This window comes from Pholcus phalangioides, unplaced genomic scaffold (assembly GCF_987345545.1).
Source record: "Pholcus phalangioides strain wild (caught in Gottingen) unplaced genomic scaffold, Ppha-v1.0 ptg000032l_1, whole genome shotgun sequence".
Taxonomy (NCBI): Eukaryota; Metazoa; Arthropoda; class Arachnida; order Araneae; family Pholcidae; genus Pholcus; species Pholcus phalangioides.
Window position 1 is genome coordinate 6,152,109 of NW_028301622.1, and position 26,282 is coordinate 6,178,390.

Here is a 26,282-nt window from a genome sequence, read left to right on the forward strand (position 1 = left end):
ATATTTTTCTGACAGATTTGCTGCAATAAGTCAATCAACCATTCAAGAGTGCATATGGAAGGTGCATATGAAGCCTCGAACAGTTGTTAGCACATATTGCCACAAATCCATTGGGAAAGTGTGATATTTGCTTTTGGTGAAGTGCTGTTGAGCACTCTCTAAAAACACCCTCTACCACCTTTGCTATTGTGATTCAACAGCATGTCCTTTGGTGTCTTATATCACCTCTTGAAGTTTGTCCCATGAATTTAAAATCACCCTGTAAATAGTATCATTATACACAGGTTTCTCTGTATTACTAACTATTCATTAACTATATACTGGTTGTTCTTTTAAGGATGAGTATGGACTCCCGGATATTGTGCTTTGGTCGACTGTGTACCCATTGTTCGAAATCTATGATTCTAAAGAAGGTATGCTTATATTGATTTCACATATTATTGCAAAACATTCATATAATAAAATGTTCATTTTGGTATTTTTAAGCAATGAAATTGATAAAGCAAATTTCAAACCATCTGTTGGAGGACGTAGTTCAAAAACAGAAATGTGAATTCATACACACTATGGGTCTTAAATGGAAATGTATCATGCATTTGTTGATTAAAAGTATTTCCAATTTAAATTTTCTCTTTCAATATGTTTGGTTTGCTTGGTCTCAATCATCATGTACTAAATGAGATCCTTTGTGCATTGTATCAACAGAGTCAAAAATGTGATGCCAAATTTATGAGCTCTAATAATTATAAGGTTAGTCTCCCCCCTAGTCATGCTTTCTGTGGTGGCCGAGCTGTCATAGTGACATACTTGCATCACAAGGACCCAGGGTTGACCCCCTCATTGTCCCAGTGGTGGTCAGTTGAAGTTGGTTTTCTGTGGTTCCGTACTTAGAAGTGCGAATGCGAGCTGATCTCATTTAAACGTCTCGCCACAGAGAGCAACAGGCCTACCATGGTACAAATCTTCAATCATTACACTTCACTTACAGTTTAGAAAATAGATGGCCGCACTTTGACAAGCATTACACAAAAACAAACTTCATGTTAGGTTCACAACATGTACACACACACATTCCAGTATGTAACAGTTTGTTAGAAGTTCTGCAGAGGAATACAGATGAGGTGAATGATATGGGTTTAGTAGTAGTTGTCATGCTTTCTGTGGACACGACAGACAAATCAGGTTCTCTGGCTAGGGGACATTATTTCCTTCCCAACCTAATATAATAGTTTTGCTAAGAGAGATTAGTTAGACTTCAAGGAATGCTTTCCATTTGCTCTTTTCTTTCCGTGGCTTTCAACAAGAATCACTTTTTGAATGATTGTTTCTTTAACTGTATATCCTATCCCCTATGGATTAAATTTTAATTGAGACGGTCACCTGAATGAATATCACCAATGCCATGAATAAGCGAGTCAAATTATTTCTGCAAATTTTAACTTTTTCACAAAAAATACTTCGTGGGAGGTATGAGCTGTTAATGTTTCAAATTATACATGAATCAATAAATCTTTTTGGTTTTATCTTTCTTTTTTTTCAATTAAAAAGAATAGTTCTTCTCTGCAGTTTCAGGTTTTGATCACATTAGGAAATGGTTCTTGAAACTGAATGAGTGGTATCCATGTAAGAAAGCCGTGGACAGAATTTTTGGTTGTGCAGACAAAGAGTTTTTGAAAGTATGTATTCATGTTTTTCTATTATTACATATTAACATCTCGGTAAGTAAGATTTTAAGCTATCAACTACACAAACCTCACTTCAGTGAACCCTGCTTATAACAAAGGGAATGTTTCTGCTGGAATAAAAGTTTCAAATTTTGTTTTTTGATTTTTCACTTTGTTATCAGTGATTTTTTTAAATCTTAAAAGACAAGAAATTATTGATGCTGATTTTTTTTAAACCCCAACTTATCTGTATGGTTTGTTCTCATAAGAGCATCGAGAGCATTAGTATGATATTTGAGCTTTTCTTCATTTATTAATATTTGAATGCTACATTGATCGCTTATGACCGAGAATAAACTCGTGTGAATATTCACTATGCACTGAATTACGAAAAATGCATTACTCTTTACTGTACAGTATTGTACTTTGTCTTTTCAATAACTTCATCACTGACAGATTTGTTCGGCTGTCCTTCCATTGATGTAAGGAGCATCATTTACTGAGATCATTAGGAAGGGTATGTGATGATATTCATAATGCAAATTCATTGTAATAAACAATTCTGGTTATCAATTGGTCATCAGCAATGATACATACAGGAAGACTTTGAGTATGATCAGGATATAATGTGTAGGCAGCCATTAAGCATGGTTGTAGAATGATGCTACATCGAGGAGCCATGGCAGAAAAATTACCTTATGAATCAAATTATCATTCTTATGAATCACTTCTTCCTTTTCCGTCTTGTATTTTGTTGTGCATGAATGACCAAATAATTTGATCTCTGTCCAGTCCTTCAATGTTCAATATGTATGAATGATAGAATAGTATCCTTCCCCCCCCCCCATTGGACAGATGATATAAATTGGGGGGACAATATATCACGCCCATATGACAACTAAGCCTGTATATTCCTCACTCCTATCGGAAATGCCTGTTATGCTCTCTGTAAAAGTGCAATACATTAAAGTATAACTGACCAAAACTTTTTCTTTTATTTTTATTACCTTGTTTTTTCCTATGGCATAATCTTTACCAAAACAGTTTGATAAAGATCCCAAAGATTTTTATGTTCTTTATTAAGTATGTGTCATTCCTCAGTGCCCCAAAGCAGAATATGCTAGAAAAAACTGTTACAGAATAATCAGTGCTGCTGCGGAATACAATCTGGAAGAATTTAAAAAAACATTGAAAACACTGTTATGGTAATTTTTTCCACAGAACATTTCCAGTCAGCTAAGGGCTTGTTACAGAGCAATGCAAAACATTCTGCTTTGGAGACCTTGGAGTATTCACCAGAAGTTATAATACAGAATTTTGTTGTTCCTCAGCAAATGTCGAGCAATATAATTGAAATTAAACTGATTACATGATGAATATTCATTAATATTTTTGTACATTCTGTAGAAGTCATTGTCGTATCAAGTTGTACCTTTGCCTTCTGTTCAGCATAAGTTTTTCATCCCTGTGACGGTACCAGGCTTCACTGTTGAAAGTTTCACTTCTGCTACTGTCAAGCAAGAAGATGTATGTATATACGTTTCTAATTTTATTTATTCTGTTGGATAGATGGTTCAAATTATTTTCTGTATTAATAAAGTGAGATTTTTTTTTTGCAACATTTGGTTCAAATTTTTCATATCTCTAATGCTTAACGTGTGATTCCCCATAAATATAAGCTCATCTCAATGTGAATCAAACATTTCTCATCACTTTTTTTACGTTACATTATGCACCATAGCAATGCTTGCCCCTTATTTTTTTCCATAATATTATGTTTTCCAAAAATTACTGCCTTGCCTCCTATTTGCTATAATGTAGAACCTTAATTTACATAGTCTATCCTCAGAGACATTCATTAACTCAGTTTTTTCCATTATTTTTTCTCCGTTAAGGATACCAAAGAGTATGTGTACACAGCAGAAGAAATAGATCTAGCATATGAAACATGGTGTAAAGGTGTCAGCTTATTACCACCGCTCAAGAACAAGGAACCAATAAAGTATTCAAAAATATTGTTCTTATTTTTGATACTAATTATTGTAGGTCTTGCTTGCAAAACATTTCTCACAGTTGTTAGCAATGTTTTTAGGTTTTTAGAAAAAAATTTTTTACCCGATTTTCATCTATACATACATATTTTCATCATGTACACTCTAAATACTTCAATTAGAATTGAAACATGCTATGTGGTAATTCCTCACCTCAACATTATTTGCTTTATGAACACTGTCAGTTCTTCTGGCCTTCTTCTTTCTCGGTCAAATTGCTGTTTAACTTGATTTACCCTATCATGATCTTAATCACGATCTTAACTCACAGGCTGCAAAAAGCAGTGCCCAATGATGTGACTGAAAAATATAAATGAAATAAAATAATAAATGCTGAATGAAAAAGAGCACTTTTAATATGAATTCAGTTGCCCCTTGTTATGTCAAGGCATTATAAAACAATTTCAGATATTTTACATCTGTTATTCAAATCACTGCTGAACGTTTCATGTAAGATCTCAGATAAAGTCACATAGATTATAACATAGCATACCCTACTTTTTATTCTATGTGAATTAAGGAGTTTTTAAGCATGCCCAAATTATTCTCCAATACCTCAATACTTACATTTTCATATGTATTTGGAAAATAATTTCATTTCACTTATAAATTTTCTCTTTTATTCTTACACGGATTTCATGTTCAGTGGTTAAAACTAGAAAATTCCAGATTCTTGCCTCATATTAACCGAGTTAGCTTGTACAATAATATTTGTACATCCTTTATGGCCTTAATAATAACAGCGTTTTTGAAACAGGTATGGGATCTTTTCTTTGAGAATATAGTTTGAAAAGCAGTAGTTTAACTTTTATGGATGTTTGTTTGAAAGGTTTCATCTGAAGTGTGTAAAAACTTGTTGAGAGAAGGTGGCTAAATATATCCTTTGTATATATATCAATTGATTAACTATTCATACATATGAACTTGATGTATGAGTCATTCCAAAAAAAGTGTACAAACCGTTTCCGAGACTTGGTAATTTTTTTAATAAATTTTCAGAGCACTCTGGTAGTAATTTTAATTTTTTTTTAGTGCTTCATTTAATTTGCTGTCATATGGTATTTCTTAATTTGTTTCAGATGGTATCTAATTTTTTTAAATCATTGTTTGTAGCAAAACGCCAAAATGAGGCTGTCCTAGCTTCAAAAAAGTGTTAAACAAAGAGATTTGATGCAAATCTGGAATTTTTTTTCAAAAAACTTCAAATCACATTTTATGTATAAGCCATAATAAACTGACAATAAAATTTTAAAAACAATTTTTGAGAAATATATTTATATTCCAGATTAAATCAGATAACACTTTTGAGCTCATTGAAAGGTTTACTTTCAATGCCTGATCAACCTTTTTGGATTTGACTTTTGAAAAATGACTTAAGATTCACGTTATAGTACCAGATTTTTTCCTGTCGGATGCCTACTCTGTTACATCATTATCATAAATAATTATTTTTTTTTTCATCTGTATCGACATCAAGTAATATTACATGGAGATATGCTTAAAAATATAATAAAAATTTTCATCTATTATTTAAATTTATAATGAAAAAATAATTTAGGCTAATTTGTCCACTCTGTTACATCTTAAAAACTCAAGCAATGCAACAGAATGGAAACTATGATTTAAAGTAAATTTTTCTTAGTTAAAGGGTTTTGAAGATTTAAATTGAATTTAATAAGTTATCTATTCAATTTAAACCCTTTACCACATTCTCCATCACATTATTTTTTCACTAAAATATGAAAGTAAAGTAGCACAGATTGTTAAGATCAATGTCATTCACAGATCCAGGGAGATGTATCATAAGGGGCATTTTTTAGAATGAGTATTTGACAATACATTCTCAGACCTGCCAACTCTCTCGATTTAGGCGGGAGACTCCGAATTTTTCATCCTTCCTCCCGCTCTCCGGATTTGTTAAAATTTCTCTGTATTTTGGCAGAAAATTAGATTTTACTCGAGCTTTCACGTTGTTGTGGCGTCAATGATTACCGTCGTCGTTAAGGAAAACACCCATAGAGGACAGCCGTAGTAATTTCCATCGAGCAGCCGTAAGAAAAGTCTCTGTGACCGCATTTAAGCAACTGGCAAAGACTTCGTTTTCGTAGCGTTTATCGGCAATCATTTATCAGGGGCATGACCTTGGTTGCCGAAATTCCTGTATAATCGTTATTGTATTCCATTAACAGCCGTGTGGTAAACACGTTTTTTCGTCTGCAGCTTTGTAATTTGAATTTTTTAAAATCGTTTCTTCCAATTAAACATCTTCAGAAAGAAAATATAAAACTTTAAGCTATATACAGCTAAATATAAAGCTTTTAAGAATTCATATACCCAAGATTATCAATCACTGATAGCATCCATGAAAGGAAACACTTATACTTTATGAACAGTATGTAGATGTGATTTCTCTATTCCGCATGGAAAGACTGACATGGAATTATATTCTTCTCAGGGGCAATGCAGAACCTGCCTTTGTGGGGGGGGGGGAACTTTTTCTTAATTTATTTAATAAAAAAAATTTTCCCAAACATTTTTTTTATGAATTTTTTTTTGATCGAGTCTATGAGTGTGGGGGTGGTACCCCCCCCTCCAAAGAATCTCTGGATTTCAAAAGTTGGCACGTCTGCATTCTGTATTTTATGGGACAGAACCATTATTTTCCTATAATTATATCGTTTTTAGGCTCTACTCCCTTCACTCTGGGCCACTAATGTGAGAGACATAAATGCTTGCAAGATTTATACCAACATCAAATTACTATCCAATATCAACAAAATATTTTTGAAGTAAAAGAAAAATCATCCTGATGATATAATATACAAGTCCAGTGTCCACTTTGACCAGATTTCAAAAATTTTACCAGACCAAAATTCAAACTAAGAGGGATGGGGTGTGTGTTTTTAGAATTTGGTCATGGAAACTTTGGGGTGGATGTTTTTCAAAGGTTGTAAGAGGAGTTTCTGGGTCACCTATCACATTTTGTATATAATTTTTGGAAAAATAAAAGTGTATTTGCATGGCCTATTTAGAATATTTGAGATATTCTCAGTTATACATTTATTTTCATTCTGTTACAATGATGTCCGCTCTGTAACAGTGGTGTCCACTTTGCTACGGGAAGCTTTTTTGCAGTCACAGGCAGAAAAATTTTAGAGCACTTGAAACTAAGATGTTAAATTATAAATTACTAACCAATTGTCTGTCAGAAATAAAAAGTTTTGATTTCAAGTCGCTAAATATATGTGAAATATAAACTTTTCCTCGTGATATTTTGAAAAAATCATGTAAAACCATCAAAATGATTGAAAAAAAAAGTGAAAACAATTTGAAACTGCCTTTTTTTTTAGCATATGTGTAAGAAATAAGCTGATTTCATTATTTTAAGAGATAAAAACTGCAGAAATAATAATTTTTTTTAGAGCGATATTTGTTTTTATAACAGAGTGGACAGAATCCATAATTTTCAGTCATAAAACCCAAAAAATAAATTAATTACAAAATAAAAGTGAAAAATATCTATGAAATATTAAACTCCGAGTCATTGGCTCTAATTTGAGATCAATTTTATTTAGAAAATTCAATTTTGAATTTTTCATTTCAAATATGTGGAATTCGCACTTTATTTTTGGGAAGGCCCGGCCCATATGCATAAAGCTAAAAAAATTTTAATTTTTTAGGAAGCCGAAGGAAGGAGAACAGAACATATTGATAACTAGTGCCCTGCCATATGTGAATAATGTTCCACACTTGGGCAACATAATTGGAGCTGTTCTCAGTGCAGATGTGTTTGCAAGGTAAGTGTTACTTTTTAGTCTTGTATACATAAGAGCACTTGGATTCTTAGAGGGATGGTAAATAAATACGTCTGGCTTTTGGTTTTCTTCTCTGCCCACTCATGATCTGGGTGCACCTGTATCATGGCAGCCTTTCTCTATCTTTCTTAAAAAAAAAGCTTCTGCAGAGGGATCATCATTATTATCATCCCCTTACATTTCAGAACCCCTCTGGTCATATTTTCTATCTTCCTACTGACTAATGTGCGGACATCTCTTCTTCCACCCGATGCGATTTTTTCTTCCTAGTCATAATTCTCATATCTCATCTTCCGAGTGTGTACACAGTTAAAGGGTTGAAAGCTATAAGAGAAGAAATAAGCGCCATACGTGTTAATAAATGGTATTCAAGTAGATACAGAATAGTTTGAATTAGACTTGAAATGGCTCCTTAAATATTTTTACAGTAATTTCTTACGTTTCTTGAAAATTTGTGCAGGAGTCAGCAACCAAGTTCTTGGCGAGATTCTGGACAACTTTTTCCTCTTCATGAGGAATATTCTTTTGCCTCATATATACTGCCTCATAATATTTTCACTCATATTTTTTGCCATCCACCTGATAGTATTTTTTGTATTCCTTCGTTAACATCTATGATTTCATGCAACTTTTTTTAATGCTTAAAGTTTTTCTTTATGTTGTTGAATATTAGAAAAATAATTGTTATTTAAAATACTGGAACTATTTTTGTTCATTTCAAAAATAATACTAACCTCATACGTTTCTCTATTGGAACAATGCCACATGAACATTAGTTTTAGAAATATATTTCATTCAAAACTTGATTCTACAGTGGCTATTTACAGAGTATGTTTTTTCCCTTTTTTGCAGATTCTGTCGATTGCGAAACTTTAATACACTGTATGTTTGTGGGACCGATGAATATGGCACAGCGACAGAAACTAAAGCAATAGAACGTGGTGTAAGCCCACAGGAAATCTGTGATCAATTCAATAAGCTTCACAGTGAAATTTATGAATGGTTCAATATTTCTTTTGATCATTTTGGGAGAACCACCACTAGTCAACAAACAGTGTGAGTAAATATGCTTGTATTGCACTCTTCTGAAACTTATGCAGTCCAACCCCTTGTCAAGTAGGTACCATATAGGGACTCTGAGTACAGTATATGATACAATGCTGAAACAGTATATCAACTTATGCAGTTATGCAAAATAGAGCAAAATTACATCAAATTTGTTTACCATGTACTCACATATGAAACTATATAAATATAGCTTTTTACATCCAAATTTTTATTACAAACACGGTGTTTACATGTTTTTTGCAAACAGAAAGACAAGAAAAGTAAAAAGAAAATTCTGCAAAATGTAGAAAGTGTTACATACATTGTGTTTAAAGATTTTGGACTAAGAATTATCAGTCAGTCAAGGGTGAATATATGCACTTATCAGATTTTTCTTAAATAAATGTACGAAACCAGGATGGGGGGGGGGGGAGGAGAGGAAGACTGGGGAAAAAATTATCCCATTTATCTGTTTAGCCTTTTATCTGGTATTCATTTGCACATGTCTGACAGTGCGTAATTAAATATGTAAATTCTAGACCATGATCCTGAGGAAAGTGTCTTTTCCAACATTTGGTCCACAATTGTGGTAGATATCTCCAGTGGAGAAGGAGGGGGTATTGTGTTGTGATCTTCTTCACTCTCAATGGACGACTGACTTTGATGTCTCTGTTGTAGACAAGATGTTTTGGAAATCACGTTAATTTAGGCTTCTATGCTCAGAATATTCTTATCTTGACACTAGCCAGCTCCTCTGAACTTCTCCCAACCTGTTTAATCCTGGCATTTCCTGCAAGAGACATTAGGCAGCATTTTGAAAAAAAAATTCTACTGAGAGAGCTAAATTAAATGCTCAGACACCTCAAAATTAGTACTAGATTTTGTAAACATTAGGACTAGTAATAACTTATTCACACTTATCTGTCAGCAGACACTAATTTCAGGCAGTTTCACAGTTGAAAATAAATGTAAACCCCAAAGCAGAATATACCAAAAACTGTGATGTACGTCGCTGAACAATCTCAGCAAAATTTTTAAAACATATATATCTTTTGTGTAGTAAAAACATTATTAGTGGATGTTTTACAACAGAACATTTACAGTAAGCTCTGACGGTCGGTTGCAGAACAATATAAAACATTCTGCTTTGGTGAATGTAAAAAACAAAATGTAAAGTTTCCTTGAGGATGGGGAAGAATTTCCATCTCTCTCTGGAGCTTTCAAAATATGACAACACCATTTCCTATGTACATATATTGAAATAAGGGCTAAACAAAAAAACCCAGCACTAAAAAAACCCAAAGTCTACTAGTTTAAAAACTATAGAGCCTGAAGCACTCCCCCCTTTTCACCACCTGCAAGAGAAGTTCATTACTTTCCTAGAGTGGCTCCCTTCACATTTCGAAAACTACCTGACGTGTAGAGAATCAGGTTTTTTGCTATGCAATTTAAAGTAAAATTATAGTTTCACAAAGATAATTTATCATTGTGTCTTGAAATTTTTCTTTCATGTAGGATTGCTCAAGATATATTCAAAAAGCTTCATTCTCGTGATCTTTTGATTGAAGACACTGTCGAGCAGTTGTATTGTGAGAAATGTCAAAGGTGAAATATATATTTAATTAATTTCATTCTTTTTTAAGGTGAAAACCAATAATATAATCAATAGCATCGATAGGAAATCAGTATTTTATTATTATCATTGTTATTTTTGTTATTCATTCTACTTTCTCTCTCCATTTTCAAAAGGTTTCTAGCTGATCGTTTTGTAGAAGGCACTTGTCCCTTTTGTGCATTTGAAGAAGCAAGAGGAGATCAATGCGACAAATGTGATAAACTCATCAATGCTCCTGAGCTGAAAAATCCTGCTTGCAAATTGTGCAAAAGTACTCCGCATTTGAGGACGTCTAAGCACCTCTTTCTTGATCTTCCTAAGGTTTGTATTATTTTTTTTCTTTTGAGGGTAAATAATTAATCAGTCACATGTGCAGGAAATTCACAGAAATAGTAACGTTTCAAAGTAGAAACATCAAATGTATCCAGCTGACTGGTCAAGAAATGTTGTGTAGGGTCTTGCAATCGCACTCTATGAGCATTATTCAAGACAAAAATATGTCTTGAATGGAGTCAAAAGATATTCCCGTCGATGATTAGGACTTTGAATTTGGTGCCCTCCCAATTCTGGCAGCCAGACTACCTGCCTTACTTTAATATAAGTTTCAAACAAAGAAATTAAAGAATCCTCTTTTCATTAGCAAAATTGCATCACATGATTATTGTTGAAAATTTTTTCCTTTAACTCTATGTATTCATAATGTATGCAAATAAAGTTCAAAATTTGTTAACCCTTTTAAGTGGTTTTAAAATTTTCCTGATCCGCAGTATAACTGACACAGTGGAAATCACGAAACCTTCTAGAAGTTACCACCCATTTTCAATAAAAATATTTTTTCATGATCAAGTGAGCTGACAAATGCTTCCCCTTCCCAACACAAAATAATTAAAAAATAACAAGGAAGAGAAAATATATATTTTTTTCTGTTATGGGTGCCATACGCTTAATTCCATAACTACCTCGAAGGGAAAGGAAAAACATCCTTTCTCTCCCCTTCTGTTATCAGACTTTGAATAAAAGCTGACTCCACCCACTGGTAGTTGATTGACAGGACGGGAGGGGGGAAAGGAGATAAGGTAAATGTGCTATCAGGAGGAGAAAACTTATAACAGTATTTGGGCTCAGGGTTGCCAGAATGAGAGAGTTTTAAGAACCCGAGATTTTTGGGATTGCCAAAATAAAGCAGATCAAGTTAGACAAGATATATCGGGATTGCATCTAGCATTAACACTAGAAAGACAGTCTAGTCTTTCAGGGTCACAGGTCTTCGTGACCCTGCTCACTCTTTCTACTCCCATATCTCAAGTAAGAATAAACCAAAAGCTTAAAAATTTCTCAACTTTTCCTGAATCTTCATGTTCTTATTGTACACCATAGATTTTATCATTACAGGGTTCGTACGGGTCAGGGAAAACCGGGAAAACCTGGAAAAGTCAGGGAAAAAAATTTTTACTAAACAAAGTCAGGGAAATCAGGGAAAATGGCCCATTTTTGCTTTAAAACCTGGAAATTTGAAACAATGACCTGGAAAATCGTCACAATTGTCATCTGATCGGGAAAAAAGATTGATCAAAAATAATAATGAGGAAAAAAAAATCCGTCGGGATGAAAAAGGGAATTCCGATAAAATCGTAAATATTGATAATCCGTAAAATATTGCAATGTATCGCAAAAAACGTCAGATACTGCCAAGGAGGAACGAGAATTTCGTAAGTCCGCTTGTAAAAGCGTATTGCTACGACTTTATCGTAACTTTTTCTAGCGCTTTCCCAGAAACATCATAACTACGCATCGTAGAAAGCCATAGGTACAAAGCGCAGTTGCGATAATTTCGTAAGTTGACCAGTTAGGAATGACAGATGACGCACGGGTATGTTTTGATTTTCCACGTGGGTATTTTTATTTGAAAACAATACATTGTAAGAAAACTTGTCTGAGCGGACCGTCAGTAGGCTGATTGGATCGAAGCAGTCAAAAATGACCCGTGTAGAGCATGGTGGCAGCTTTGCGGTAAAACTCGCAACACGGGCAGATAAGTTATCCAGAACTATGCCAAGCACGTCAAATCAGAGTTCAGTGAACAACCCCCGATTGCGTAGCTTCTCGGTTCTAGCGCTTAGGCGAGTGCAAGCCAACTGTAAAGAATTTTGATGCAGTGAAACCAGCTACATCTTTGACTAATTATGTCACAAAGGAAACAACTGTAAAGGCTTAAATCTTGTGGGCATTGAAATTGCCGAAAAGGGAAATCTTTCATTGCTTAATTGTGTTCCATTTTTCTTCTCCATCAGGTGTATTTGAAAAGCATAAATGTGTGTAAAAAAATCTACGATTATGGTGCCATTATGGTATTGTAATTAAAATTATTAATTTTATAATTAATATAAATAATTTTACAATATAATAAATTTTTTCTAAATTTTTATTAATTTATATCAATTTTTTTGATTTAAAAAAAAAAAAACCTGGAATTTTTTGAAAATTTGACTGGAAAACCTGGAAAAGTCACGGAAATTTTTTTTCGAAAATGAGTATGAACCCTGTCATTACCTTTCTTAGCAAAAGTTTGTCTGTATACATACATAAGCTATATTTCATTAACAACCATTTTTCAACCCACTGCTGGATGTGGGTCTCCTCTAAATTTTCCAAATTCCTTCCAGTGTCTTTTGTCATCCTGTTAGCTATATTGTCTGGTTTCATCCCTTTTTTTCTACAGATTGAACCAAAACTCAAGGAATATTTAGAGCAGTCATTCGAGCATGGTCATTGGTCAAACACAGCAAAGGTGATAACAAACTCATGGTTAAAAGAAGGGCTGAAGCCACGTTGCATCACAAGAGATTTAAAATGGGGCACTCCGGTTCCACTCGAAGGCTACACTGACAAAGTAACCATGAAAGTTTTGAAACCATTTTTTTTTTCAAATTTTTATTCAATTCTTTGTACATTTATTTATTTTTCTATGATGTTTATTTAATTTTGTGGAGGGAATGTGATTATCAAGTATAACAATTAAAAGCTTTGTAGGTTTTTGCTGTCTTTTTTTTTGCTTGCATATGTATTTTTTTGTTTCTTTTTCATGTGCATGAAAATTGTGTTATTCAAATTTCTAATGCATAGTATATCATTACACAATAGAGAGGTTCTCTTATTTTTTGCCTTCTACTCTGTCAAGCTATCACTGTGACTGTTGAAATAAACTCCAAACCTAAGAGATCCTAATCTCTTGAAATTATAAAATCATGTCATATATCTGTGATACAATCACCAGAAAAAAAAGCGTTCATTACCAACTTTCAATTGAATATTCAATTAGCTGGTAAACTAAGACTCATGAGTTTTTCATGATAAAGTGAAGTGATAAGGAGAAGTGATATTCAGTAACAAATTGAACTTGTAACTTGAGCTATCACTGTATTATAATCATAATGTTCTTGTTGAACCTTGGGTTTTTATACCACAGATTATTAAGAACTAGACACCCACAAGTAATAAAAGCATGCAATCCAGTTGCTAAGAGAACAAAAAAAATCAGTTTGAACACACTGTTTTCCTTACTTATAACAGCACTATTACCTCACTGCTGCAGGTAGCATAATGAGCATTTGCAATGGAAATTCATTTGTTTAAATTTGTTGCCTTTGTCTAGCTTTCTTCTTTTCGTGTGTGCGCATGTGATTTCGCACATAGATTTTTATAGGTATAAAAACTAAATTTTTTGTAACATCTCCATCACACAACAATTACTTTTAAGCTATATCATTCACTGTATTCTAAGAATTCTAATTCAAATAAATTTATATTTTCCAAAGGTTTTCTACGTGTGGTTTGATGCTCCCATCGGTTATCTGTCTATCACTGCGAATTATATGGACGACTGGGAAAAATGGTGGAAGCAGCCAGATAAAGTGCAGCTATATCAATTTATGGCGAAAGACAATGTTCCTTTTCATAGTATTATATTTCCAGCGTGTCAGTTAGGGGCTGATGACAACTACACGATGGTCAGTCACTTGGCTGCTACTGGTATGTATTTATATTATTATTTCCATATTAAACTTCACTGAATTTTTTTTAATGTTATGAGGAAACAGCAAGACCTTGATTTTATAGTTTAAAACCTTGTAATCCAGACTGCTCAGAACCTTCACAGTTGAATGGTTTGCTGAAAAAAAGAGATAATTTCATTTTTTTTATTCACATAGCCTATCATATGTTTGAAAGAAGTTATTCTGGTTGGTACAAAAAATTGTGCAGATCAAAGCTTTAGTTCATGAGTGCCTCCAAAATTGATCTGGATGTCCTTTTTGTCTGGATCAAAAAACGCCCTACTCTGGGATCTGTTTTCTTCTTGACAAGCAGCATATAGCCTACCCGTACTCCTAACAACAGAAGCATTAATTTAATGTAGTTAAATTATTTTACATTCATTAATTTAATTAATTTCCTTCAATTTTTCTGGAGTTTAGTTCGTCCTGCATTAGAATATCTTTTTTTTTAGAATATTTAAACTATGAAGACATGAGGTTTTCTAAAAGCCGAGGCATTGGTGTGTTTGGAGATGATGCTAGAGAAACAGACATTCCAGCTGATATATGGCGATTCTATTTGCTGTATATGCGACCAGAAACTCAGGTATGTTCTAATATTTTTGAAAAATAGATAGCATGATCACAGAGCTCCCACTCGTCCTACTTTTTGATAAAAATGTCCTACTTTTTCTATTTTTTTACCAAATCCTATCAACAAAATTCGTGTAATTGGTTTTAGTTGAGCAGGGAATCATCGATATATATTGCCAAATATCATGAATGTTGTAGATTACAATTAATGATTCTGCCAAAGCAGAAATCGTATCATTTTCAAGGTTATTTGGGGGAGGGGGGGATGTATGTGGACTATTTGGTTTATTAATTTTTTATTTGCTTAGTTTGAGGGCTCAACAAGTAGAGTAGTCATTAAAAACTTCTACCTGGATGGAAAAAATAATTTTGTATTTACTTTTTCATGGTCTTGGACAGTAACTAAGATTTATCATTCAAAATTGTGGTGTACATTCTGTGTGTAGGTGAAACAACAGTTTGCATTACAAAGCAGTTGGATACATGGGCCTATTTTAGGTTTGGTGATTCTGATGCCACCCAATAGCATTCACCTGTCCTTTGTATTTTTAGGGCATGCAGAGGCATAAACAATGTATACAATACTCAGCAAAGAGTTAGAAATTAGAGTACTTCATTTTCCAAAAGTGATTATATTGGTATTGAACAGTAAAATATAAACAAATCCCTTTAAAAATGTGATGGCAACACAGTAAAACCATCCAGTTCACCTTGACTAATTTTCACTAGCTCTTGTAATTTACACATTTTCAGGAGTGGAAACTCTGCGCCAAAATTAACATGTTGCGCCATCCTACTTCAATAGTGTATTTTCGTATTTTTCTGCGCCAAATAGCCAAAATAGCAAATTTTGCTTCAGTATACCCGGAATTTCGAACGGCAAAAAATTTTTGTTCCTGCTTGCCACAAAATTATTTATTCCGAGAAGAGCGTGTTTTATTCCTCTGTGTACTTAAACTATCAGCCCCTTATCGATCTTTCCATCGCGAAACCCTGATAATATATGTGATCGTGAAACAGAAGTTGTTTTGCAATGGTCTTTCAGCTTTAAAGTGCAAATGTGAGTCAGTCTCCGTTTTAAAAAAAAAAAGTCACAGCTGGAAGCAGCAGAAATTACTGTAGTCGATTGTCATTGCATCAAATCCTGATGTTTCATGAAAAAGATTTTCATTCCGGAAGTAAGAGCATGTCAGCCGAATTATGAATGCTAATTTGGAAACTAATAAGGAACTGAATAACCAGCGTTAAATCCCAATGTTGCCAAATAACGAGTGTTAAATCACCAAATAATGAGTGTCAAATCGCCATACATCTTGTGGAATCTCCAAAATTCTCTCTCATTTTGCAAAAAATCTTTCTGATTATAAAAAAATTTGAAAACTTATAGAAAATTTTTAGCTGTTCCAAACAGTAAATAGTACCCTCAGTAAGCAAAAATCATCTTAAATAGACTGGTGTGAAAAATTTTATGACAGCCTCTCTTTCAAACAAGCTGTCAAAAGCCTGAAACACCAAAAACAAAAAACAAGCTGATGTAAAGATGTTTGGTAACCAAAGACAGTGCAGTTTTATTTTGAAAAGGGGTGGGGATTAACGAAAATATTCTTGGAAGTTAATTTTGCTTCTCCGATTTATAAATATCTGCTCCAAATCCAGAATTTCGCTGCTCCAAAACTGCTCCGAAATGGACTTTGTCACTTCCCACCCCTGCATTTTGCACTGTGCTTTTGAAAGTGGTCTCTAAGGAGTGTCATTCTTAAAAAAACGTGCATCTTCATAATTTGCTGTGTATTGTTGAAGAGACTTGATGAACTGGACTGTGGAAGACCCCAAAAAAATAATGTAATATACATTGTGAGGAGAGAGAGAAAAGAATTATCTGTGATTGCTGGTACCGTTTTGGCCTAAAATTGTTTTTGCAACTGTCATTTCTGTCATTTTGCTTTGACTTGAGTCAATCAAAAAAAGTTTTAATGATTTTTTTTAAATTATGCTCTGACTGTTGTCATACCCTGCCTGTCCTACTTTTAGTCCTGCTTTTTTCCCTACTTTTTCTAATTTTTTGAGTGGGAGCCCTGCATAATAGAAATGTACTGTATTTTAACGTGTATAAGTGCCAAAAATTGGGTACCAAAAATGAGGGGGGGGGGGTTGTTCTTATACACGGAAAGTGTTATAGATATATCTTTTTCAACTTTTTCTAAATTTTAAGTCAGAAAAATTAGGGGGGGGGGGGTTCCTTATATGTTAGAATACAAAATATATATAGGCTACTCAAAAAATATTGAGAATGAATTTATTTTCAAAAGAGCAAATGATAATGGCAGCAAAATAAATTTTTGTCAATTGCTTGGATATCATCTGGGGAAAGTATCGTCAAGAGGGGGAAAATTAAAACTACAGTAGGGTTACCTCATCAGCAATTCAAAGAATGATATGTATGCAGTGGTTAAAGCATGTACAATGAAACCTCACTACAACGATACTCAATGTAATGATAAATCCCTCTACAATGATGTTTTTTCAAATCTTGTTTTGAATTGCCTTTAGTCTAATGTTAAACTACTCTCGATACGATATCCTTTATTACGATAAACAATTTTTTGTGGTGTATAAATATATAAAAGCACATTTCTAGTAGTACTAACAATTCCAATTTAGAAAAGATGGCAAAAGTGGCTTAAATTCATGACATAGTGTTGCCTCTTGATATAACAATAATTCCTCTACAACAATATTTTTTCTTGGTCCGCTGAGTATTGTTTTATCACTCTAATACATAGGCCTAGGGCTTTGCGGAAGAGAAAGGGCATTAGTAAAAAGCCAGATTTTGCGAGCATGATAAAACAGTTTATGTTTGGTTCTTCCGGCAACATATCCAAGAAATTCTTATCTACAGACGACTGGGTTGTGACGCAAATCATTTAAAATTTAAGAAACGCTGCTTGGGATTAGAGAGCTGGATGTGTATAAAGGGAAGAGCCATAACACCAGATTAAAATAATTTACTTCTTATTGGGGCAGGCGGTTATTTTCTATATTTTATAAGGAATTGTCTCTATTGACCAATCCAATGTTCTTGGTTCTTTATGTCCAAGATGACTCCAGACCCAATCTTTCTGGTGAATCAAGATTCTACTGAAGTGAACTGATAAAAATCTAAAAAATGTTTGTAAATGTTCTTATTTTGGGCTTTTACTGAAGTAAAATTAGTAAAATCAATCAGTGAACAGGGATAGAACTAGACAGGAAAGTTTGCTTTGTCACCTGGGACCAGTATTCATTTTGGCACTACCTCCCCCATCATAATTTTTAATGGAAAAAGAATGAACTCTGTGCCTTTCCTAGTCCAGTGTCGTTGCAGACTAAAAAACAAAAGTTCTAAGAATTTTAGGGACTGTTTGAGCTGGATGTAATTTGTGCATGAAACCTCACTAATTTGTGGCAAACAAAACAAAAAATGAAACTAAACAAAATATCTTTTTTGAAAAAAAACCAGACATATTTTCCCAAGACTTAGTGTCTGCTTTTCCCTGCCCACAACCTTTCCACCCCTCCCCCTACATCAAGTCAAAATTGGCCCCATGTTCAAGTTTACCTTGTATTTGTATCATGAATAAGTGTGTGTACTACTTATTCTACCGTAATAAGTAAAATATACTATAAGCTCAAAAAATTAAAAAAAAAAAATTGTAATCTATAAATTTTGTTAGTATTGTAATTTTTATTCATATTTTAATAAACTTTAAATTCCTTTCAAATTATGTGATTTTCACAATATTGCACTTTGAAACTGACGACACTTTGCTTAAGTCGTCACTATGCTTAAGTCATCATAATTTATTGATCATGTGGGTGATGACTTAAGGTTTTGCTGTAATTATATCACTAGTTTATCACTGCTTAACATTAAATATTTATTGTCAACTGATAAAACCAATTTAGAACTGATAAAACCAATTTAGAACTGATAAAACCAATTTAGAACTGATAAAACCAATTTAGAACTGATAAAATCAATTTAGAATCTATAAATTATAATTACTAGTTGGTTATACACTCTCTGAATGATAGAGCTCACATGTACCAAAAAACTTATTTATTATATAATAGTAATGATGCTTATTAATATTTCCATTTTGAGCATTTACCATTTCGCTTCAATGAATCCTAGGCTTTACTGGCCCCATTATTGATGTTGGAGGTGAGCATTGAGTTCCTATGACCACCCATGGTGATGGTATTGCTTGGCTGATTCCTATACCAGAGAATGTGGTGGTGTATATAATCAGTAAAATCAGAAAATGTTGTACAAGCATTGTTTGATGGGAGGTTGTTTCAATTGGTTATTGTTTGAGGAAAGAAACTAAATTTATAAAACTCTCAACCCTTGTATTTGGTTCTTATGGAATATTTTTCTTTCAGGACTCTGCCTTCAGTTGGAATGACTTGATGTTGAAAAATAATTCAGAATTACTCAATAATCTTGGCAATTTCATCAACAGGTAAATGTTATACTTATTAAATACATAAGTAACATGGCAGAATATTGTGGGCAAAGTTCTCAAGCATGACTATATAAGAAGATTGGTGTATTTTTGCTATTATGTTATTGAAAATTATTGTTCTTTTATTTCCATTGTTTATGATTAAATATTTGGAACAAGGTTATAAATTTTAAAGAGAATTTTATGTGCGGTGTAGAGTTGATAAAATATACATTTGTGTCACTTTGATGTTAATCACCAGTTCATGTCAGTAAAAACTATTTTATGCAGTTCAGGGAATAGCAGATGGGCTGAAAGGTAGATTATGGGTTTTTTTTTTTTTTAACTTTTTGTCTTTCAAAAGCTCTTTATGCTAATAAGATGAAGGTCATGAACCTCCTGTACAAATAAGATAAAAACCACTGATCTCTGTGCCAATAACATGAAAGCTAATTGTGAATATTTCAGTATATTATAATGAAGCAATAGATTGCTTTTTCATTGAAGCTTGTGAACCTGCCTGATCTCTCCAAAAAGACCCCTTTAACTGTGTGATTATTCGAAAGTATGCCTTTCTGTTTAATGCGGGAAAATAATTATCTATTTTTTCCTGCCTCACAAATTATCAGAAAGTGATTGATTATAGGCTACTACATTCATCATCTATTTACGATGGAAGCAATTTGAGTGTTTAGAAAATTGCAATTCATCCAACCTGCACTTTTCAGCAAATATTGAAAGATTTATTGAGAGAGAATGATATATTTCCATATGTTGTTAGCGAGCATTGTGATTAAGATCTTATGCATTATGATGATCTTATATATCTCATAATGATCTTATGCATTATGATGATCTTATATATCTCATAATGATCTTATGCATTATGATGATCTTATATATCTCATAATGATCTTATGCATTATGATGATCTTATATATCTCATAATGATCTTATGCATTATGATGATCTTATATATCTCATAATGATCTTATGCATTATGATGATCTTATATATCTCATAATGATCTTATGCATTATGATGATCTTATATATCTCATAATGATCTTATGCATTATGATGATCTTATATATCTCATAATGATCTTATGCATCTCATAATGATCTTATGCATCTCATAATGATCTTATGCATCTCATAATGATCTTATGCATCTCATAATGATCTTATGCATTATGAATAAGATCAGAGCCAAATTTGGGTTTTTTTGTAGGACATATTCTTTTCTGTTAAACTCTGAAAGATACTGTACGACTACTCAAGTACAGATGATACTCCTTAAAAACTCATGTATATAAATTAAATGTGTTATGAAGCTACTAACTAATTCCTGTTCATAATTGATTTTTCATCAAAAAAAATTGTCAAGAAGGCGCTTTTATTTTATACATTTGTTTATTATTTTCTAGGGCGTTGATGTTCATCAGTAACAATTTCAATGGCATTATTCCAGAAATGAACCTTAATGAGTCTGACAAGGCTTTCATCGCTGAAGTTGGCCGTGAACTAAGGTCGTACATCTCGTTTATGGAAAAGACAAGGTATGCTGTTCTCTCTTTGAGCATTTGTTGCTTGATTAGAGACACACTGATAGTTATTTTAATCTTGAATTTTCAAAAAATATTTCAACTTAGATTTTAGATTGTTTCATCATTAATGGCTGATTCTAGGCAACTTGCAGAGACTCTTACAAGGGGTGTATCATAATTAAAAATGTCCCTTTCAAGTAAATGGGTTCAGTCTACATAACTAGAAATGCATTTTTAGTTGATTCTAAACAGTTGGTCATGTTATAGATTCGATATTGTGTAACATGCTCTTTAAAAATATAGCTTTAGTATTCCCTTTCTACACCAAAGAGGGATAAGAATTTAAAATTATTTCCTTTATTTTTAGAATTCAATTCCCCCCCCCCCCCAAAATTATTTTTTTTTGCTCTTTGCATGTGTGTTCATTTAATAAATGATATGTTTTAAGACGTTCTACTATTGATGTATTTTCAGACTTCGTGATGCAATAAAACCTATGTTGACAATAAGTCGTATTGGCAATAAGTATATACAGGATCATAAACCTTGGGTGCTAATCAAGAAAGGTGATGCTGAGAGGTGAATATTGTTTGTGTGCTCCTTTGTCTATCCTTGGTACATGACATGTATTAATCACATTTTTAACTGTAATATACATTGTCATCTTTACCTTTTGAAATATTGCTTGCAGGCTCTGCATTCTTGAAAAAATTAATTTCTATGACTTCTACTCTAATCCTCATATTTGACTGTACTAGAGTATAAAATTGGTTAATTTCGTTGATTTTATAGTGTTGTACAATAAAAACTGCTTTAAAGAAATATGAATTTTCTAATATGTATCTGATATTTTTAGGTGTATCGCTGGAACTATATTAGGTATCAGTGCAAACGTAGCTTGCTTGCTGGCAACACTTATGGAGCCATACATGCCAGAAACTTCAGAGAAATTGAAGAAACAGCTAAATACTAAACCAGAATTCCATGTTTTGATTCCTGAATTTGTTTGTATTCTCGCTCCTGGGCATCAGATCTCTAAAGTATGTTTTTTTCTCTCAAAATCATAGTTATTAGAGAGGTTTATATAACTTTGAATTTTCACTGGAAAATATTAAACCTGTGTGAATGCACCCCCCCCCCACCCCCCACTCTCAATCTACTCACAGGCATCAGTTCAAACTACAGTTGATCTCACTTATAACATTCTCACTTGGAACATTTCCCACTTAGTACGATTTACTCTTGTGTGTGGTCCCAACTCTATCTAATTAATTCACATTAAGATTTCCTGTTTAAACTGTTTTCCCACTTAACAGTGTTTTTCATGATGGCTTTCTGTGAAAAATGTTATAAGTTGAATCCACTGTACGTGTATGTTTCAAGCATCATCTATATTAAAATCACTCCTAATTTGTCACTGATTCTATAATTTGTGATTAGAAGAAAAGGGTCAGTTCTGTCTATAACTTTTTTTACGAATTAATTCACCATTGGCCAATCTATAAGTCATTGATGTGCCAAATCTTTTTGTTTGTAATTCAAAAAGTCTAAGTCGAACATTCCTAGGTCTGAAAGTGGCTGTTCAGCCAAATGCAGTCATAGCACCGGTACAAGACTTTGAGAAACCGGTGCAAAACTAAAAATCGTGCATAGAGCAGGGGTTTCAAACTGTCCATCACGACGCCCTGATGTGCCTCAAACTTTTGTCAGGGGCTCCGCAAAGCGCTCACCCTGACAAAGGTTTTTCAAAAATATTCTTCGTTAAACAGCTCTGGGGAGGTGTGGTGGAGCTCGTGGATAAGCTTTGAATAAGAAATAGGGGCACCACGAGTAGAAAAAGTTTGAGAACCCCTGGCATAGAGTATAATTTGTGAAAGGGAAGGTCACTAAACCCCCCTATTGACTCTGCTCTGGTTAGTGTTTGAACTTTTGGAACCATCCTTGTACTTCGTTGATGATACAATTACTAAGTAAGTTTTAATTTACAGTTTACCTCTAATAAATGGCTGTTATTATATTAAATATATTTTTTGTGTTCGAACTATGGAATTCCTTAATTCACACACAATAATAATTATTTTCAGCCTGTTCCACTTTTCCGGACGCTGGAGAAGAAGCTGATTGATGAACTAAAAGCAAGATATGTTGGAGTTCAAAATGTAGAAAAGGTAATTATGATCCATAGCTTTGTATTTAAGTAAGAAATGCCTAATTCACCTTTAGATATGCATGATGAAGTGCTTTTCAAAAGTGCATATATGAAATATTTATTGCAATTAAAACTTGTTTTATAAAGAGAGATGAACATAAAAATGTGAAAGATTCATACAGCAAAGTAGGCGATTGTAATATACTTGGATATTACAATCATTGGTTACCAGACCCCCTTGCCCTCCCTTACTTGCAGCCTGGCTCACAACTGCACAAATATTCAAGCATTACACTACACTCACAATTAAAAACATAGATGACACCACTAACTTCACACACAACACTAGATATGCACCCAGATGGTTAGGTGTATTGCATATCAAGTATAGACTTAGACACACACATGCTTTTGGCACAAAAGCACACCTGTGAAAGTGGGGGGGGGGTAAAACGGTAGTAAATTGTCCAGTGATGGTAGACCTGTGTTGTGCTCAGTTTAAAAGTTACATATTGTTAAATATGTTAAATTTCCAACACAAAACCGATTCAATGTGCAGCAACATTGAGATTCGGCTTGAAACGAGATTTTGAAAGCTAGACACATTTGTTTAAATATTGCTGCATCTAGTAATTTTTCAAAATTTTAAAAATGCCCTGCAAAGTAGTTTCTTTAAATATTCTTCAGAAAAAACTAACCAGTAGCAATTTTTTATAAACATTTGAAACTACATCACATAAAATTCAGTGCGGGTTCTAGAATGTACTAAAGAACAGTTATTGTGCGTATGTTTTGCTATGTGTAGGCCACCCGTAATGTGGCCTGCACGTTATGGGTTGAGCATGTATGGTCTAGTTCAGTGATTCCCAATGTGGGCGTTAATGCCCCCTGGGGCGACAGAATGTTCCAGGGGGGGGGGTAGAAACTATGTATTTAACATAGGATCCTATGAGTTAGATGGCGGTGGGGGCAATGGGAGAAAAAAATTTCTGAAGAAGGCGATGGGACAAAAAATATTGGAAAACTGGTGTAGGTGATTGGGGGTGGGAACAAAAAACTATTTGGGATTACTTTTAAGAGCTATTTGGTACCGTCTTGGTCCATATTGGTTTTTTTTGCCAAGTCGTTTTTGTTCTGTTCTATCTCAGCATTGCAAGCTTAAATTTTAGAATGTCAAAATAACACTGTGTAGGTAGATTAATAAATTAAAATATTTCCAATATAATCATTATTCTGATGTAATAAATTGTATAACTACCGTAATCACAGAATGGATTATCATTTTACATGTTATACAAAGATCGGAAATTTTAGTTGGTTTTTTTCCTTCAGAAGAAAAACGGCTATTCCCAATAGCGGCCACTTCTCCCAATAGCAGCCACGTTTTCATGGTCCCATTAGTGGCTGTTGTTGGGAGGTTTTACCGTATTTCTTTTTTGCCGTCTGAAAATTATTTCTTCTATTTACTTATTTCTGTGGATCCTCAAATTATTTTTTCCTGTTTGCATATTTTTGTCGGTCCGCGAATTGCTTCTCACATTTCTACTGGTCCGTTGAAATCATTCAACTATTTTTGCTCGTCTGCAGCTATATAAAGGTCAAAGAACAAAACACTGACTTAGATTATCTGGGCTCTATTGTATTTTCATATCATGTATTCTTATATATACTGGATGCAAGAAAGTAACTTTGAATAATTCATGTGAACACTTGTAATGCTCTAAAAGTTTCGGTTTTATTTCCGATACTTTTTTGATAGCAAAATGAAATCAAAGGAGGTGTTATGAACATTCCTGATTTTTATTTTCAGGTTAATGTTACAAACAACAAAAAACTCTCTCAGAAATCGCCCACCGAGCTCATAGTCAATGAAATTAATGAGGATGAAATCGAGAGGTTACTCGGTTTAGTCACAGAACAGGTATGTTGTATGTGTACTGCTTTTTTTTCCAGAAATGTTTTGCAGTAATTCAGATTTATATTTCTATTTCAGAATTCTTGCAAGTGTCAAAAAACAAGTCAATAATTCTAATGACATTTTTCTTTCCACGCCTATTTTTTTTGCATGATACTCTTGTAGAATATCACATAATCCAAAATGAACATGCTATTTGATTCATATTTGCTTTTTATGTACTGTATTTACTTGTGTATGGGACAAGATTTTCATTCAGTTTTCCCAGCTTCAAAAACCTAGGTCATCCTATATATGCACGAGGAAATATCGAAACGAAAAATTTTATTAAGACAGAAAAAAGTCAGTGAAAAGTGGTAATTAATTTAACACAATAGAACGAATGATGCTGTAATTTTATCCACAAAGATACTTTGACATGAGATTGCAATCTTAAGTCTGAAATTTTATTACTTTTCTCATTTTGTTGCGGCATTCAAAACTCCCAAAATATATAAATCGTTCTTAGTTTAGAAATAAAATGGAGTTCTACTTAGAACAACGGTAGCTGCAATTTTGACCGCTGTAGAGATATTGCACTAATATGGTTGCAAAACTTCCGAAAATGGGAATTTTTTTTATGCAAACATATTACTAGAAGAACGAATGTTCTATGATGGGGGTTTCTTTTTTTTCTTCGTGAAGAACCTCGCCATCGAACGCTACTTGATTAATTTTGCGGTTTTATGGATCTTGAATTTTTCTTACTGCATTGCATTTGCTGTAAAAATTTTGTACAAAGAAAGTTTCGGCCTCTACGAAGGTGGCACTGACAGGGCTCCAGCCCAGGGGCGTGGGACTATTACCATCATTTTTTGTTTCTTCACACTGTAGAGAAGCAGGGGAGGGGGCCCCAGCCGAGGTGCCCTGCTGCAGGATGATTTTACCACATATCATACTTTCGACTGAGGAAACAAACAATACATAACATACCCTCATTCTCGAGCTACCTTCTTTTAATTTTATTTTTTTTTAAATCATCGGTTTATTCTTCAACTGATGAGAATGTCAGAAAGAATTAACAATCATTGTGGTGTTAGAAATCATGATTCTTACTCATTCAGTGCATGTTGAGAAATCTCAGGAAAAATAATGTGCTGAAGTCCTTGTGTGTTTGTTACTAATTTTGGAACTATGAGATCTCATCAGTGGCGTAGCCAGGTTTTGGTCCGTGGGGGAGCGAAATTGTGAAAGGCGCCTGCTTAAGGCACAAACTTAAAATTATGCATTAGTGGAAAGAACTTTGAATTTCCCAATTTATCAGTTTTCAGTTTGTCATTTTTCAAATTAAATTATCTTTCAATTGATTAGTGTATTTTAATTTTTT

General features: G+C 33.5%; 1 protein-coding gene across 1 annotated transcript in view; it reads left to right on the forward strand.

Moving 5' to 3' along the window:
- Positions 1–26,282, forward strand: part of MetRS (methionyl-tRNA synthetase 1) — a 46,518-nt gene that overhangs the window by 9,609 nt on the left and 10,627 nt on the right. The window contains exons 5-21 of the mRNA XM_089253147.1: positions 338–413; positions 1,567–1,676; positions 3,072–3,191; positions 3,560–3,666; positions 7,396–7,512; positions 8,383–8,586; positions 10,093–10,182; positions 10,327–10,513; positions 12,912–13,082; positions 14,008–14,221; positions 14,697–14,830; positions 19,243–19,322; positions 20,733–20,864; positions 21,327–21,431; positions 21,709–21,892; positions 22,937–23,020; positions 24,812–24,922. Of these exons, the coding sequence (XP_089109273.1) occupies positions 338–413; positions 1,567–1,676; positions 3,072–3,191; positions 3,560–3,666; positions 7,396–7,512; positions 8,383–8,586; positions 10,093–10,182; positions 10,327–10,513; positions 12,912–13,082; positions 14,008–14,221; positions 14,697–14,830; positions 19,243–19,322; positions 20,733–20,864; positions 21,327–21,431; positions 21,709–21,892; positions 22,937–23,020; positions 24,812–24,922 (2,226 nt within the window). The remainder of the gene's footprint in view (positions 1–337; positions 414–1,566; positions 1,677–3,071; positions 3,192–3,559; positions 3,667–7,395; positions 7,513–8,382; positions 8,587–10,092; positions 10,183–10,326; positions 10,514–12,911; positions 13,083–14,007; positions 14,222–14,696; positions 14,831–19,242; positions 19,323–20,732; positions 20,865–21,326; positions 21,432–21,708; positions 21,893–22,936; positions 23,021–24,811; positions 24,923–26,282) is intronic.